The sequence below is a fragment of the Colossoma macropomum genome, unplaced genomic scaffold (genome assembly GCF_904425465.1).
Source record: "Colossoma macropomum unplaced genomic scaffold, Colossoma_macropomum, whole genome shotgun sequence".
In the NCBI taxonomy this organism is placed as follows: domain Eukaryota; kingdom Metazoa; phylum Chordata; class Actinopteri; order Characiformes; family Serrasalmidae; genus Colossoma; species Colossoma macropomum.
In genome coordinates, this window is record NW_023494790.1 from 30,895,854 (window position 1) to 30,912,040 (window position 16,187).

A 16,187-nucleotide genomic window follows, 5' to 3' on the forward strand; every position below is an offset into this window, starting at 1 on the left:
AATCAGCATAGATGGACTTTGGCAGAAAAAGGTCAACTTTTTTCATCTCCATTTAGTTGACCTGTGTGTCTCCATGTGTACTGGAGAAACAGTCGTGATTGTGTTTTCTGTGTTTGTTCAAAGCGGGCTAAAATCACACAGTGTATTTCTGGCGAGAATCTGCAAAGGCAGAATGTTTCAAATGACTGACGCAGAGTCAGTAACTCTTCTCTGTGTGTGCAGACTCATCTTCACTGCGTTTGTTCATTAGCGTGGCAGTATACATTCTGCTGATGTCACAGCAGGTATCGGAATGTTGGTATCGGTGCATTTTTAACCCTTGTCTGGTGTTGGGGTCTGTGGGACCAATTTTCAATGTTTACTAAAAGAAAAAATCATACATTTATTATTATTTCAATCTCAGGTGCTGGAGCCTATCCCAGCGGTCATTGGGTAGAAGGCAGGATACACCCTGGACAGGTCGCCAGTCCATCGAGGGCTAGTACATAACAGTAAACATTAGGGGTGTTTCTTAAAAATCGATTCTTAGATGCATCGCAATGCGGACGTGAACGATTCTGAATCGGTTCACAAACGTCAAAAAATGACTACAGTGAACTCATTTCCATATAAATTAAAGCTTATTAATTCCTTTTCATCATTGCCATAGCATGCAATTTCAGGCTGTTTTGGAGGTCCCTCAGTTCAGCCTTGAATTTTAATATTTAAACAAAATTATTGGTTTTAAACTCTACTTCAGGGTGGCACAGTGGTGCAGTGGGTAGCCCTGTTGCCTCACAGCAAGAAGGGCCTGGGTTCAGTTCTCTGCCTGGGTGACCAGGGTGCTTTCAGTGTATAGTTTGTATGTTCTCCCTGTGTCTGCATGGGTTTCCTCCCACAGTCCAAAGACATGCAGTCAGGAAAATGGGTCATGCTAAATTGCCCCTAGGGATGTGTGTGGATTAATCTGTCTGTCTGCCCTATGATGGTCTGGTGATAATTTAATTTTAATTATGTTTTGAATTAAACTCTTTTGTGTAATATTTGATCATATTAATAAAAATATCAGATGAGTTGCTACTCGGAGGCCTAAAGAAAGGGGTTAATACTTAGAAGTTGAGAGTTGTTTAACTATACTATTTAATCTCTTTACATTCTGTATTGATAGGCTTGAGTCTGCACTTATGACTATTTCAATTTGTGTTCAAGTGAAGGAGGGACAAAAATTTTATATTTTCCCTGCAGTACATAATAAAAAAAAATATCTCTGCTTCAACTCACAAACACAAACCTGGTGCTAATTGAAAGTTTAGAATCTGCACTTTCATCAATTTATCCACTGTTTTCAATGAACTATAAGTGAATGAATTTTTTGGTATTCATTTTTGTTGTAACTTTTGTTACTGCAAATGATAACTGTGTCCTCTATGGGTTAAACATTTTAAAAATATTTTAGCAATACTCCAATAATAAACCTATAACTATGATCATTTTGGTCACTGATACTATGATAGGAAATTTTCATACCATCCTATCCCTTGTCTGGAGAAAGGGCCTGTAGGGAGCGGCTCGGGTTGGGTTGCGGCTCTTTCCAGAGAAAGGTAGTAGTTATGGTTGTAGCAAAGATGGGAGCTGCATCCAAGGTTTCTCAGGCTGAGAGAATAAATAGAAGGGGTAGGAAACAGAGGAGCTTTTTTTTAGTTTTTTTTTTTTGCTAGTGAAACCCAACCCTGTTTTAGATCAATGCACGTTTATCTGCGCTGACCTCAGTTGGTCACTCTACCTCGAAGGATTCTTCGTGAAGGAAATGTGCAGGCCGCAAACAAGCCTGACATTGTGTTGGTGTGGTCTGCATCTTTGTCAAACAACAAAGACTTTCAGCACACCGAGGAAAACATATCAGGATACTGTCTGCTGACTGAGGTCTTTTACAATGCAACCTTTGGTAAACATCTCTCAGAACTCAAACACAACTAATATTGCAATGTACTGAAACACATACTCCACTACATATTACATATTGTAACTGTAAGGGGGGTGCATACAAATTTAATTAAAAAAAAAAAACATTATTCAAAATTTTGATTGATTGATGAACATTGAAAGGTAAGACAGAACCACAATTTTGACTTCATGCTTTTTCCTCCGCTCAAATGAAACGATGTTCAAATTTGCTTTGTCAAATAATATAATGCAGTTCCAGTATAAGCAAAAACAAAAGGGTAGCAGGAACAACTCGTTTGAATTGTAATTTCTGATTAAAAATATTAGTGCAACATGTTACATTTGTGTGGGAAAAACTGTCCTTGTCTACAATACAAGTGAGAAGAGGTCATATGATGTTTGTGTGGATTTATGACCACTTTTAATCTTTACATTACCATTATCTAACCTTGCTTTATCCCTTACAGTTCAACATGCTGCTTTTACTGTGTCTTTAATGTTGATATATAAAAATGAGCTCTCTTCTGATTGGCTGCCCTGTTTTGTGCCTCATTCAAAAAGCAGCCCGATGTGAAACACTCTCTATAACTTGTGAATGGACAGAGCTAAACTGCTGTAGACTGAACAGCCAGGTATATGTAAATACACTGGGTTTTGTGTTAGTGTATTCAAAATGGGTTGTTCTGCAGCTTGGTTCCTATTTATGGACTGTATGAAGTGGGGAGTGAATGGTATGTTTTCAAAATGTAACAATATTTATATACTACATAAAACTTTCATTTCACAAAAGTGAAGAAAATTTGCTTTTCCAAGATCTGGACCCTTTCAAAAAATATCCTACCTGTGGAAATCTAATCTGTGTCCTCTAGTGTTCAATAACTTTCCATGTCTCTGAAGCTGTTTCCATAACAGCTGGGCTTTTGCTGGATGCGGTGCAAAAATGCGAACCTTAACCTTTCAACATTTGTTGTGTTTTTCCTTTTTTTTCACATCACAACTGATCATCTGTGCCAGGGCAGTGCTGCTGGTTTCAACTGTTCTTATCAGCTCTACATAACACACATACTGGAAATTAGGGAGCTCAAGTACAGGATTCTGAATGTGAGTTACTTTAAATAATTCAATGTTGTAAGTTTGTAAGTTTTAAAAGATTTAGAAAGATTTAGTTTTTATCAAGAGTTTAATTTTTCAATAAAAAAACTTTATTCAGAAAATGCTGTACCATGTTTTCATGTCATGTCAATTTTTGTGTTTTAATGAAAAATATTATGATTTTATGTGTGTACAAATCTGTGTTTGCTAGTCATGTACTGGCTATTGTTATAAGTTATGCTCAAAATTAGCTAAAATTGTCACTACCAAAACATTTGTTAAAGTTTTGTAAGTGTTATGATTGTTTTGGTAGTGACACAATGATTCAATCATTTATGTTAATAAAATTAACATAATTAAGGCATAAGGTTATTGAAAACAAAAGGATTTTACTCTAAAGTCCAAGTTAGTTTAAGTGTGCTTTTAATTCTGACTTTGAACCATGTCAGTAAAATGGTCTATATATATATTAGGTAGTTTATTAGGTAGTCCTACCATTATCTACACTCACTGGTGATTTTATCAGAAGCATCTACCATACAGGTGCACAACCACTTGGCACTTTATAATCATGCCAATCCAAAGCACCATTTTTTCAGTTTAAATATCCTTTCAGCCCCATAGCATTGAGTTGTCTTCTCACAGCGGAAAGATGGACAGAAACACCTGTGGATTCTTTCAGATCTGAAGCAAGAGTGGAGCTTGATTTTCTCCTGTAACTCAAAGATGAAAACTTTCAGTACTATTTCTCTGATAGTGACTCTTCTGGTGGTCTACCAGATCGTCTGTCGTTGTTTTCTATATATCTTTTAACAGGTTTTTAACTACAGCTCAACAAATGTTTACTTATTTTCCTCTGACATCTTCTTCCTCATACAACTGGATTGTCTCATATCTACCCTCTTCAGAAATATCACTTTTAACCATTTTAGACACACATTTTGCAAAGCAGCTGAGGTGTGTTTAAGTAGCTGCTTGTGTGAATGTTTTTGTGTGAAGGGTAGCAATGTCAATGTCTCCTTTACGAACAGCTTTTATTGGGAGGACACAGTAATTTTACTAAATTTGCTGATCTTAAGACTGAAAGGATGGAAGAGTTAAAGTGGCAGCAGTGTGCACTAAAGTAGGGAGTGGACTAATTAAACACTGACAGATTCGATATTGTACTTAGTGCTGTAGGATTTTGTGTCATTTCTGGTTAAATATGTTCCCCTTTTTGTCCATGTACTGAAAAAACAACAACTTGCACTTAAGACCTGTTTTGACAGGAAATTAAATAAACAAAAGGGATGGTGATCCCGCGCTTCTGCACAGTATTGTGTACAGTAAAGAAGTAAAGAATACACATTTATTATATAAAAGATATACAATATATGCGTATATACGATATATCTTACACATGGGCGAAAAGGATTCGGAGTCAAGAGAGCTCCAAAAGAGCCTTTTACTGACCTTTTCAGAGACTAACAGTGTGAGAGAATGTGGGTGAGACGCCCTCTTCTTGTGCAGATTGGCGTTGCAGAATTAAGCCCTGCCTGTCTGATCTCTGTCCTTAAAGCTTGTGTTTCTTGTGGGAGAAGATTCAGCCAATCCCGTCTGAGTGACGCTGGAGCGAGGCTGGACCGAGCGGCTCCACCATATACACACTCACACCCACCCACCCACCCAAACAGCAGCACAGTCCGGGGAAGCGGTCACTCGGGCAGAGCAGCAACTGTGGACGGACAGAAACATTCTCATCCTCTTAGCGCTGCTTTTCTACTCGACGACGTCTTCTAAATTTGCGCGTGAGAAATGTAAAACTCTTTGGGCGCGTGTGTGGCTCTGCTCGAGGAGAAATGCAGCGCTTCTCTTCCTCAGCCTGCTCGAGCTGATTAACGGCTAGCATCGCACTCGCGCGCTAAACAAGCCTTGATTTTTGTGGATACAGAAACGGACTCAGCTATAGACCCAACAAACGGACAGAACTACAGAATCAACGGCTAAAACAAAGGACAGAACTACAGAGTCAACGGCAAAACCAACGGACAGAACTACAGTCAACGGCTAAACCAACGAACAGAGTCAACCGTTAAACAAACGAACTGACCTAGCTAGCTATTTCTCTTAAGAGTCAACGGCTAAACCCGCGGACTTAGCAAAGTCAACAGCTAATCCAACGGACTGAACTAGCTAGCTATATCGCTAAAGTGTTAAAGTGAAATTCAGTTGAAAGAGTCAACGTGAAAGAGATTAACTACCTATATTAACGTTTTACCTAACGTTAGCTTTTTCTCTAAAAGGTCAACGGCTAAACTAACGGACTGACTTAAACAGTCAACGGCTAATCAATCCCTCGTTTTTGTTTCAGAGTGAACTGAACTTTCATACTTAAGTGTCCACAGCTGCCTCAGTCAGGCACTGAAGTGCGAATATTTGCCTCTTTTTCTTCCGGTGAGTCTACCAGTCCCATTGCAATATACAGGCTGAAAAATGGAGCTCCACGTCTTCGCTTTTACACTTTTCTCCAAAACTTACCAATACTTGAACATGGTGCACGTTTAGACGCTGTTCCGTCCAACCAAATCTGTCGATGTCTCCAGCCTCCTCCTCCTACCCCTCCTCTTTCCACCTGCCCTCAAGATTGTCCAAGACTCGTCTCGCCCTGGATTATAAACCGCTCCCAGCTGGACGCTGTGTTTGAGCTGAGAGTATTTAAAAGGCATTTCTCCCTCTCTCTCTCGATCCTGGAGAGCGTGCACCATCACCATCATCATCAACAGCAGCAGCATGGCCCGTGCGCGCTCGCGCTGCCGCTGAGGGTGGGCGCGCGCCTTGTGCGCTCTCTGTGCCATGTGTTAGTGCGCGCGCTCGCGCTCCCGTACCGCGCAGACATGATCCTGTTCCGCAGGTTCCGCGTGCTCATACTCACCGTCTTTCTTGTGGCCTGCAGCGTGCACATCGTCATCGATCTGTTGCCCCGGTTGGAGAGGCGTAACAGCAGCACGAGCAGCAGATCACCGCAGACCCCCGCGTGCTCGTGCCCGCGCGGCCCTGGCGAAGAAGCGCCCGGATGGGCCGCGTGGCCCAATAAACATACGCTCAGGCTGCTGCAGGACTTCAGCAGCGAGCCAGGCTCCAACCTGACCTCACACTCGCGCGAGAAGGCCAGCACGGCCGAGGCGCCCAGCAGAGTGGACAATCAGCATCAGAATCATCAGCAGCAGCAGGATCAACGCGCACGGCCACGACTGGAAGGCCACGAGAGGAGAGGAGACCATGAGACCGCCTTCAGCAGGAGACCAACGGCTAAAGGCTCTAGACTGCACGCGCTGTTCGAGCACCCGCTCTATAAGAGACCTCTGCCCACACTGACCGAGGAAGACACTCTGTTCAACGTCAACACTGATATCAGATTTGACCCCAAAGCTGCAGAGAACCAAGAGTGGTCAGTAGTCCCCAATCTCTTTCTCTCTCTCTCTGTCTCTCTCTCTCTCTCTCCCTCTCTCTATCTCTCTCTCTCTCTGTATCTATCTATCTATCTATCCATCTATGTTCTGTTTGTTTCTCTCTTTCTACTTTTTTCTCTCCCTTTTTTCTCCATCTCTCTCCCTATACATCTTTTGCCAATAAACAAATAAACATTAAAGACTCATGACATTTATTATTTATAGGGCAAGTACACATTTGTCAATTCCAAGTATAATGCATACACATAATTAGTATATAAAATACAAATTGTTAATTTATTTTGTGGTCACGTTTTAAATCAAGCATATTTGCTATAAAAACATTATTAACATATCATGATAAAACCATAATTAATACTTAAAAATAGGAAAATACAAAAAAGTACTATTATATCACTATATAGTACTAACCTTTTCTAATGATAGTGAAAATGATGAGTAGCTAAGTAATAATAATAATAATGGCACAATCCCTTATTCAGAAATGATTACAGTATCTCTGGCCTCTAGACTGTTACACTGTATATTCTAGATCTCCAAGGCCTGTCTCTTGGCTTGTGAGTTGTTTAATTTAATGTTTAATATGCGTCCTCAGTTTTGAACATAGTCAATCAGGACTGTACAGCAGATCCACTACTGCTTCTATCAAATGAGTGTGCACATGTGTGTTCTCTCCACAGGCATGGGCAGGAGAAGGATGGAGATTATGCTCCTACAGGTGATCTCTCCTCAGATTCTTATCCAAACTGGCTCCGTTTCCACATCGGGATAAATCGCTATGAGCTCTACTCCAGACACAATCCGGTCATTGATGCCATGCTCAAGGACCTGGTTACCCAGAGAATCACCAGCGTTGGTAAGTAGGGCTGCACAATATATGGTTTGTTCATCTTCATTGAGATATTGGCCTCTGCTGTGCTGATATCCAAGGAGTCTGCAACATGCAAACGAGCTTCTGTTTAATCATGGCATATGCCGTGAGCATCCTGATCAATCATAGATGGTCTTTGAGTGTTTGGCTGAATCAAGCCATTCATATGAGTAAAAATGTGTTAAAAATAATACAGTCTTTAATTCACTCTGCTTTTAATCTAATCTTTGACCCTGTCACTAAGGGTTCAGTGATGTGTTTGTAATATATTGCAAGGTGTATAGCAATCACAATATATAGCAATATAAGCATAATATGATTGGAGCATTTTGTCCATATTATGCAGTCCTTTTGGTTAGCCACAGCTGCTGGCTGGCAGTTACAAGATTTCATGCGTGCTGTGACAAAAAACAAAAAAAAAGAAATAGTTGTCAGACCTTAAATTGTGACAGATTTTTTATTTATATCTGTATAAACTCATGTTGCCTTTTTTAGTTTTATCAGTGCTTTTTGTTTGTGTAAATGTAGGTTTTTTGGCTCCTTCTCTTTAAATACCACATCCAAACCACAGTTTGATTTTTAGACCTAACCCTCAAAGGTATTCAGTCAAGAAGAATGCACAGTTTAAAGTACAACAACTGTTGGCCTGGTTGTACTGTCTTATACAAAATCTAACAGTGATTGTTGGGGTGTGATTTCGGCAGAGCCCACACACATTCTTGAATCGAACAGATTATAGTTGACTAATTTATTGTATACAAGGGAAAATCAAAGAGATCAAACAGATGCCATCAGATACGGTTATTCTTTCTCTGTGGGGAAAAGAAGGACATTTTCGTAATCAAAACTCGGTCAGGTTTAATAGCCTGTCTAGTTACTTTTCCTCAGTGTCTCTGTTTTCTTTTCCCTTAGCTATTCTGTACACAGAGGCCCTTGTGCTAAGTCCTTATCAGCTCTTCCCAAAGGAACAGTGTGTCCATCCAAAACACACTTATTGCATTTTTGTTTTCAACCTCATGTAATCAGATACAGGTGATGTGCTATCTGCACTATGAGGGGAGGCAAGCAGCATCTTTTGACTTTAATAACAGGCAATAACTGTCTGCCCTGAATGCGTATTCCCATTGACTTACACTTCTTCCAGCTACTACTTAGGTCAGTGTCAAGCTGGCTTTACATGGTAAAAGTTTAGTTGCTTGAAACTCACCTGAAAATCAATGTCACTTACGTTCCATAATGTAAAGCCTCTTGCAACTGATTTAAAACTGGTTTGAAACTGATCTACAGTAGCTGCAACCATCTCAACTTGCCGACAACTGTCTCAACCGTTTCGACTTGCTGACACATTGTGGACAAAAAAACAAAACATTTTCATTGAATATTGTAGCTTTTTTGTTTGTAACTAGTTAGTTTTATTAGCCACCTAATGATATCATGGTAGCTGTTCATATGGCTGCCAGCTTAGTCCTGCTTTGTAAGCCTGCTGTAGCCGATCTTGTTCTATGTAGCCTGGTTACTGATGTGTTGCTCTGTTGACATAAAAATTAAACAAAGATACAAATGTGGGCTAAATAACACATCATATATGATTTCATGAGGACAAGACAGATCTGATACATGAAAAATACTAGCTAATCCTGCTAACTAGTATAATAAGCAAATTTAAATGAGTTATACAAAACAAAAATTCAGTCATGCTTCACACAACTTGCAAACAGCTTAACTAGTAATATGAAAGTTTCACAATGTACAGCCAGTGTTAAGAATGAGACTGTCAGTTTTGGCTATAGCATCACCCTGTTTTCTCATTTTGTTTTTTGTTTTTTTGTATTTTTGCAGCCATGAAATCTGGAGGCACTCAGCTGAAGCTCATCATGACATTCCAAAACTATGGCCAGGCACTCTTCAAACCTATGAAGTAAGTACATTTGATGATTTTTGATGTCATCGTGTTAATGTGTGTCATGGAAAAGAAGTGAATTTTACGTTATTAAACAAAAATAACGGTGTTAGAGTTACCACTGCATCTTGATTCTGTTTGGAATTCATGACACAGTGTTTTATGTGTGTTGTGTGGGTTGAGCAGAAGTGTTTCTGCTTTGGCAAGCTATTTCAGTAGAGTTTATCCTGCCACTTCAGACCATTTCTACCATGTAAAATCTGTACCCCCATTGTTTTGGGAGGTACAGTTTTAGCACTGTTGCTCCATGTAATTTGGACACGTTTTTTTATATGCATTTAGTGACGTGCTTGGATCTGGGCCTCTAATAGAGGATTTATAGTTGCCTTCAAAGAGGGTTACAGGGGGTGGTTCATTTCTAATCAAAAATAAAAGCCACAATAGGAGGGTTACTGTTTGTGGATTTGACATCCCCCTCTGAGCAAATAATAGTAGGCTCCCTGTAATTTTCTGAAGCTATAAATGGCAGCAACTATATCATCTCACTGTCAGATGCATTTCTATCTGCTTGTGCAAGTTGCTACTCTTAGTTCTGTTCAGTAGACAGTGCAGGTGGCCTTGCTGGTGAGACAGTATTTTACAGTCATTCTCTTCTCTCACAGTGGTGTAGCCTAGCTGGATTATGTAGCTCCACATTGAGCAATTTGGGCTTCTGCAACAGTAGTATTTGCAGGACATAGGCCTGGTTGATAGTGAGGGATGTAAGAACACAGGTTTTGCTTGAGTTCTTCTGCCTCTGTAGTGCTATACTCCTCTCTTATCATGGATGTAAATATTCCCATATAATAAATACTGCCAAATGGTATGCTTAATTCCATTTACGTGCATAGCCTAGCGTTAGAATTTGTGAATATGTGTGTACTTCGGAAAACTGAGGAATGCACCGATATGGACATTGTAGGCCAATGTCGATGTCTGGGACTTTCCATATACGGTATCTGCCCATGGCGATAGCACTGCTGATACGTAAACATTTATAAAATGTATAAATTTGGACTAAATGCACTTTATGAAAGCGGTCAACTCAGATTTGTTGCTGTCAGTCCTGCACATAATACACCTTCTTTTTGGACTCTGATATTTTTAGTGAGGACCATGTTTTGTCTGCTTTTTCACATAATTAGATATGTTGAGTCAGTTAAAAACAAAATGGATGTGAAAAATATGTCTTCTAAACATAGCTGTAAATAGTCACTATCTGTGTTTATACACCTGCATTTGAGTAAGAATATACATCAGGTTACATATTGCATGCAGCCATTTGAGTAAAACAAATATGTCTCCCACAGGCGATGTGTTGGGTTTGTGCTTTGGGAATATTTAGGACAGATGAGAACAATGGGCCTTTAGTGAGAAGCTACATAGATAAATGTTATTAGAGTGCAAGGATCTGCATGCAGTCTGGTGCTGCTATAATTAGCACAAAGCAAACAAGCTAGTCTCACTTCCCCTGGAAGCCAGACCTCTTTCCAATGGCTTTATTTTTAAGATAAGTCATTTCAAAAAACATCTCATAATACACTGGTGTATGTTTTCAGCAAAAGTTCAGGATGTTTTGATATTATTCATTGTTGAAGATCCAGCTTGTACACTCTTAAAGATGAAGCAGAGATACCATAGAAGAACCGCTTTAAAGGTTTTAAACAAAGTGAAGGTTTTTTTGACAACTGCACATCCATGCAAAGAACCATTTAGGAACCTTCATTTTTAAGAGTGTGTGTTTCTTGGAGAAGGCAATAGTTGAACAGCATTAGATTGAGCAGCATGGGGTGAGTGAATCATTAATTTTTTTTAGTTTTAAATGAACTGCAGAGATGACCAGGCAGAGCTACTGTCATCCTTCCACATCCTGTAACTTTGCCAGTCAAATCAAATCCACAACTCCTCCAGCATGACCAAACAGCAGCTTACATCCGCCTGTCTACCCAGATTTCTCACCCACAGTCTGAAACAGAAGCAGAACTTACCCCATTTCTTCAACCCTTCCAGTATAGACATGCCTACTTGCAACATATGTGGTGCAGTGAATCAGGCTGCTAAAGATGATTCATGCTTGCATGCTCATGTTTGCCGTACAGTGATAGTTCACTTCAGCTTGGCCTCAAGTGATTGCATAATGAACTGAAATCCCCTGAAAGGCTTTGAGTGTGACATTACTCAGTGGAATTGTTTCCTCCAGGAACTTTTTTCCTGCAGCAGCTTTAAAGGAATAGCTTGACTTAACATGCTAATGTGGCTAACAGTGAAGAGAAGCTTGTAGTATCATTTGTAGTATCATAATGCTAACTAGTGCCTGTTTTTTTCATTGGTTATTAGCAACATGAGCTTTTTGACTGAACTATCCCTTTAAGGCATCTGAACAGCAGCAGTGATGCTACATGACACCCAAGATTGCAAAAATGCATCAAACAAGTTGGAGATTGGACTGATAGGATATTAAATTATGAGAGGGCTAGTTGTAGTCATATATGCCTGATTGAAATCACTCATTCTATAGTAAAATTAGGACAAAAATAACAATATGCTGCTGTTAACAGAGAAGCAATGAGTCATTGAGAGTTTCATTACTTCAATAGCTAAAACTTTCTGAGGTATTTCTTCAGAATGGCCGTGCCTCTTCTGTGAAACAAAGAGACAGAGACACAATAATACAGTTGTTCTCCTGTGCCTCCATTGTTTGACATCTTCCTCTAGATGCCACATGACTGGCGCACATCTGCTATATAACACACTCTTTTTTGCCCACACAAAAGTTTCCTCTTGTAGCCTACATAAGTAAAGCTTGAAATGTTTGTCCAAACCTGACAGGACCCAACTGCTTACGTCATGTTTGTCCATGGTCGGATGTTTTTCCAAATATGTGTCATGCTCAGGTTGGGTTCATGTTCAGGTTCTCACAGTCCACCTCTCAATTTTAACAGATTTAGAGTTGGCCAGAAGCATTGCTTGATGAATAAATTAGTTAAAGAGGAAATTAATCTTGACATTGGACAGCTAATTTTTAGTAAGTATGTGCAGGACATAGGCCTGGTTCATACTGAGTGATGAAGAACACAGGTTCCTCACAAGTTCTTCTGCCTCTGTACTGGTATAACTTATCTGTTATGGTGGATGTGAACATTCCCAAATAATAAATATTGCCAAATGGTATGCTTAATTCCAGTTATGTGCATAGAGTAGCGTAAGAAATTGTGAATATGCATGTATATCAGAAAACTGAGGAATGCACTGATATGGGAACTGTGGGCCAATGCCGGTGATATTTTCCATGTGTGGCATCTGCCGATGGCAATAGCACTGTTGATATATTTATAAAATGCAGAAATTAGGACTAAATCCACCTGGGTTAGTATCATACTGAAATGTCACATTTTTATGTAAGGTTACAAATGCAGTAAAATGAAAAAATGCAGATATTTTAGTTATGTTAACTGTCTGCTTTCTTTGCGTACAATAAATACGACACAAAATACTGGTCTGAAATATCATACAAGTTTAAACTTAAAATTGAAAGAGTAAACTAATCTTGATTTTTTTTTAATATCATCTTATTTTATGTTATTTTTTATTTTATTTATCCATGATCAAATGACTGCTTTCATTAGAACAGACGGAATTTTTCAGACAGAAATTTGTTGGTTTGGGTTATTTTGGGGCTCTTGATGTTGTGGGCTAGGTCACATCAGGTTCGGACTCAGACCACAATGCCGTGTGTCAGGTCGGAGAGAGCTTGGATAGGCTGTATTTAAGTTTGGACCAAAATTTCAGGCCTCTGTTCATGAGTAATAATTGACCTATATGTGCATTACCCACAAATTTGTTCTTTCATAGCAACTGTTACAAGATTGAAAACCTGTTAGAATTTTCATTATAGAGTGTATTAACCCCTTAAAATCTCAGGCTTATTACATACTAAGTCTTGTTATTCAGGAAAACAGGGACTTTCTCAGGTTATATAAATGTGAAATACAACTTCTGGCCAACCTGCGGGCCCTGGCCATTTAAGGGGTTAATTTCATATCATTACACCCAATCTAGACAGGGTAGCTTGAGTGTAGTTTTTTTGTCAAGTAATGATGCTAATGTTAGCATGGTGTCTACAGCTTTCTAGTTTTCATTAGATACAACAGCATAGCCCAGCTTGGTAGTGTAGCTTTTTTAACTGGAAAATAAAGGTGGGCAGTATGACATTATTTTATTGTTATCATGATAAATTTTGTTAGAGCTAGAAACTGTGCTTCTCTGAGCATATCATGGATATCGTCAATACTTACCGGCCGCATGTTTCATTAGAAAGAAAGCATAGTTGCTTCTGTTTAATTGGAATTTAGTGCAGCACAGAATGTAAAATGTTAAATAGATAGCAATACACCCTGTTTTTGATAGCAGTTTTTAAATATATAACTACTAGTACATTGTGTCCATGTGTCAAAATGTTGTGAAACGTCATGTATCGTGAAAAAGTATTGTGTTGCAATATTTTTGCCATATCACCCACCCATAGTGGAAACCCTAAACAAAGATCATTATAATTTCTTTAATGGGGATTTTCGTCAGCATTTTGGTAAAGCATGTCCGACTTTGCAACTGTTGTTATTTGTGGGCAGGGCATAGATAGGTCCATAATTAAATAGATAGGTCCATAGGTAGGCATAATTAAAGTACATTTGATATGTGATTATAGAGCTGCATATTGCAGTATGTTGAGTGCTGATTCTAAACAAAGCAGAATGTTTGCCTGTTATCTCTTTCCATTGGGAGCGCCATTGATGTTGATCCCTTTGTGTGGTTGACTACTGCAGCTCAGCTGTCTTTCATAGGAGTCACACTGCTTTACCAGCACTGACTTGATTCATAAATAATTAGCACTTCCGCAGTCACACAACAGGAGATTTTGGAAAAACACACCGCCATTGATTTCAATGTTTTCATGAGCGGAGTCGTAGTGTAGCTCTGCGCAGATGACTGTTTGACAGCTGAGGAACTGTAATAAAAGACTTCCCCAGGAATATGTTTTATGCTCAGGTGAATGCTGCCTTATCAAATGACAAGCCTGTGAATTCAGTTACATATTTGGCACGTAAACTAAGTCAAGGGTATTTAATGTAGGCTGTAATTAAAAAAGGAATAAAGAGAAGGCACCAGCCTTTAAAAAAGCTGTGCCCCAGGTGATTCGAGCCAGGGCTGATCGTTGCCTTGGCTTCTGTGTAGTTTGCTTCAGATCATTGGCAATTTTAGTGTAGCTGCCATCCAAGCAGTCATTTCATTTTGAGCTTTTGACAGAAAACACAATATTGTATGTGACATGCTACAATAACCAGAAGTATAAAAATACCTCCCAGCCAGCAAAGTGAACACTCTCATTGACTTCACACAGCACAACCCAGGTAGGACTTTGTAACCGCAGTTGAAATGAAATACGGCAACATAAGAGGGTTTTCCATGGATCTCTTGTATGCAGATTTTGAAATGCACATTAAAAAATTGTGGATGAAAAAGCCAGAGATTTAGAAAAACGCCTAAATTTTCCAAAAGAAGTTATTCATTCTGATGAGGTGGAAAAGTGATGGAAACAGATTGTGTTGACATAGTGGGAGCGAAAAATCGTGTCCTCTCAGAACTGTTCCCCATCCGCAGGGGAATTCATGCAAAACATTAATTAATTTACATTTTCTTTTACCAACTTTTCAGAAATGTGTTTATTTGCAAAACGTTTGAATGGAAAGCCTGCTATAGATTTGGCTATTGCATGAAAGGCAGCATAGCTATAAGCAGGGGTGGCCAGTGTGACAATGCGTTATCGTTTTAGTGATAAATTACATCACAATACAGTAAATCATAGGTATAGTAACTACATAAACTGCTCAGTATACAGTAAGTATCTGATTGGATTAGGGATCTAAATGATTTAATGTTAATTTATTTTATTTCCAATAAACAACAGTTCCTTGAATAGGTGGGTATCTTCCAAATCACACCACAGGCAGTTGGTTCTGCCTGATTGACCTACTGAATAATAGCATAACGATGTACCATGTTGAGTGAAAACATCCACAAGCAATAAGAAAGACTTAATGTTTCATCCATGAGAATTACTACTATTTTGTCCATGTGACTTACTACTATTTCTTCAGGAGAAAGTGCGATGCAGTGGTGTGAGGAAATCACACATGATTACAGAGGACACGAAGAATGCCAATAGATTTCAAGAGTTACTTTATAACTTACTTTATTCATTTTCACCAAGTGTTTGATTTTTTTTCCTGTTTTGACTTAAATTGTTTGTTTTTGCAATGTTGAATTAAAAAAAAAAAACTTTTCATGGAAAGAGTTTTACATTGGCTTTGTAAAATGCGATACCACGTTTTGTTTCGAATGGCTACTTGCAATATGTATCATTTATCATCATGTTGTCGATATCATGATGTCATAGTTTTGCCATATTGCACACGTTTAACTTTAGGAGATGCAGAGAAGATATGAATAGCAAGCAGAGCTTTAGTCTTGGTTGTGGTCTTGGAGGCATGTGCTTTGCTAATGTCCTTCATCATGAATTAGGCTATGAATGGCTGATGAACTGCAGAGTTCTGTGCATTCCAAAGGTTAATGATATGCACCCTTTCTGTAGATCCCTCCCTTTACAAGGTATGACCTTAAAGGCAGATCTTAAGGAATGCCCTTAAGGTCATTTCTTGTAAATGGAGAGATCTATGGTGGCTTAAATGCCACGCGGTGTATGAGCCAATGCTAATCCGTATCTTTATTGGCTTTCCTTAGTACTTACCTTGTCTTGACTTTTGGGAGACATACTGAGCCACCTCACTGCACTAAAAAACTATTGTGTTGAATTTACTTCATTTAAATGTGTACATCGTTTCCACATGAATAAAAT

At 39.0% G+C, this 16,187-nt stretch overlaps 1 protein-coding gene across 1 annotated transcript in view; it reads left to right on the plus strand.

Annotated features, from left to right (window-relative positions):
- Positions 1 to 4,679: 4,679 nt before the first annotated feature.
- Positions 4,680 to 16,187, plus strand: part of fam20cb (FAM20C golgi associated secretory pathway kinase b) — a 55,146-nt gene continuing 43,638 nt past the window's right edge. The window contains exons 1-3 of the mRNA XM_036573057.1: positions 4,680 to 6,442; positions 7,145 to 7,320; positions 9,175 to 9,253. Of these exons, the coding sequence (XP_036428950.1) occupies positions 5,889 to 6,442; positions 7,145 to 7,320; positions 9,175 to 9,253 (809 nt within the window). The 5' untranslated portion in view covers positions 4,680 to 5,888. The remainder of the gene's footprint in view (positions 6,443 to 7,144; positions 7,321 to 9,174; positions 9,254 to 16,187) is intronic.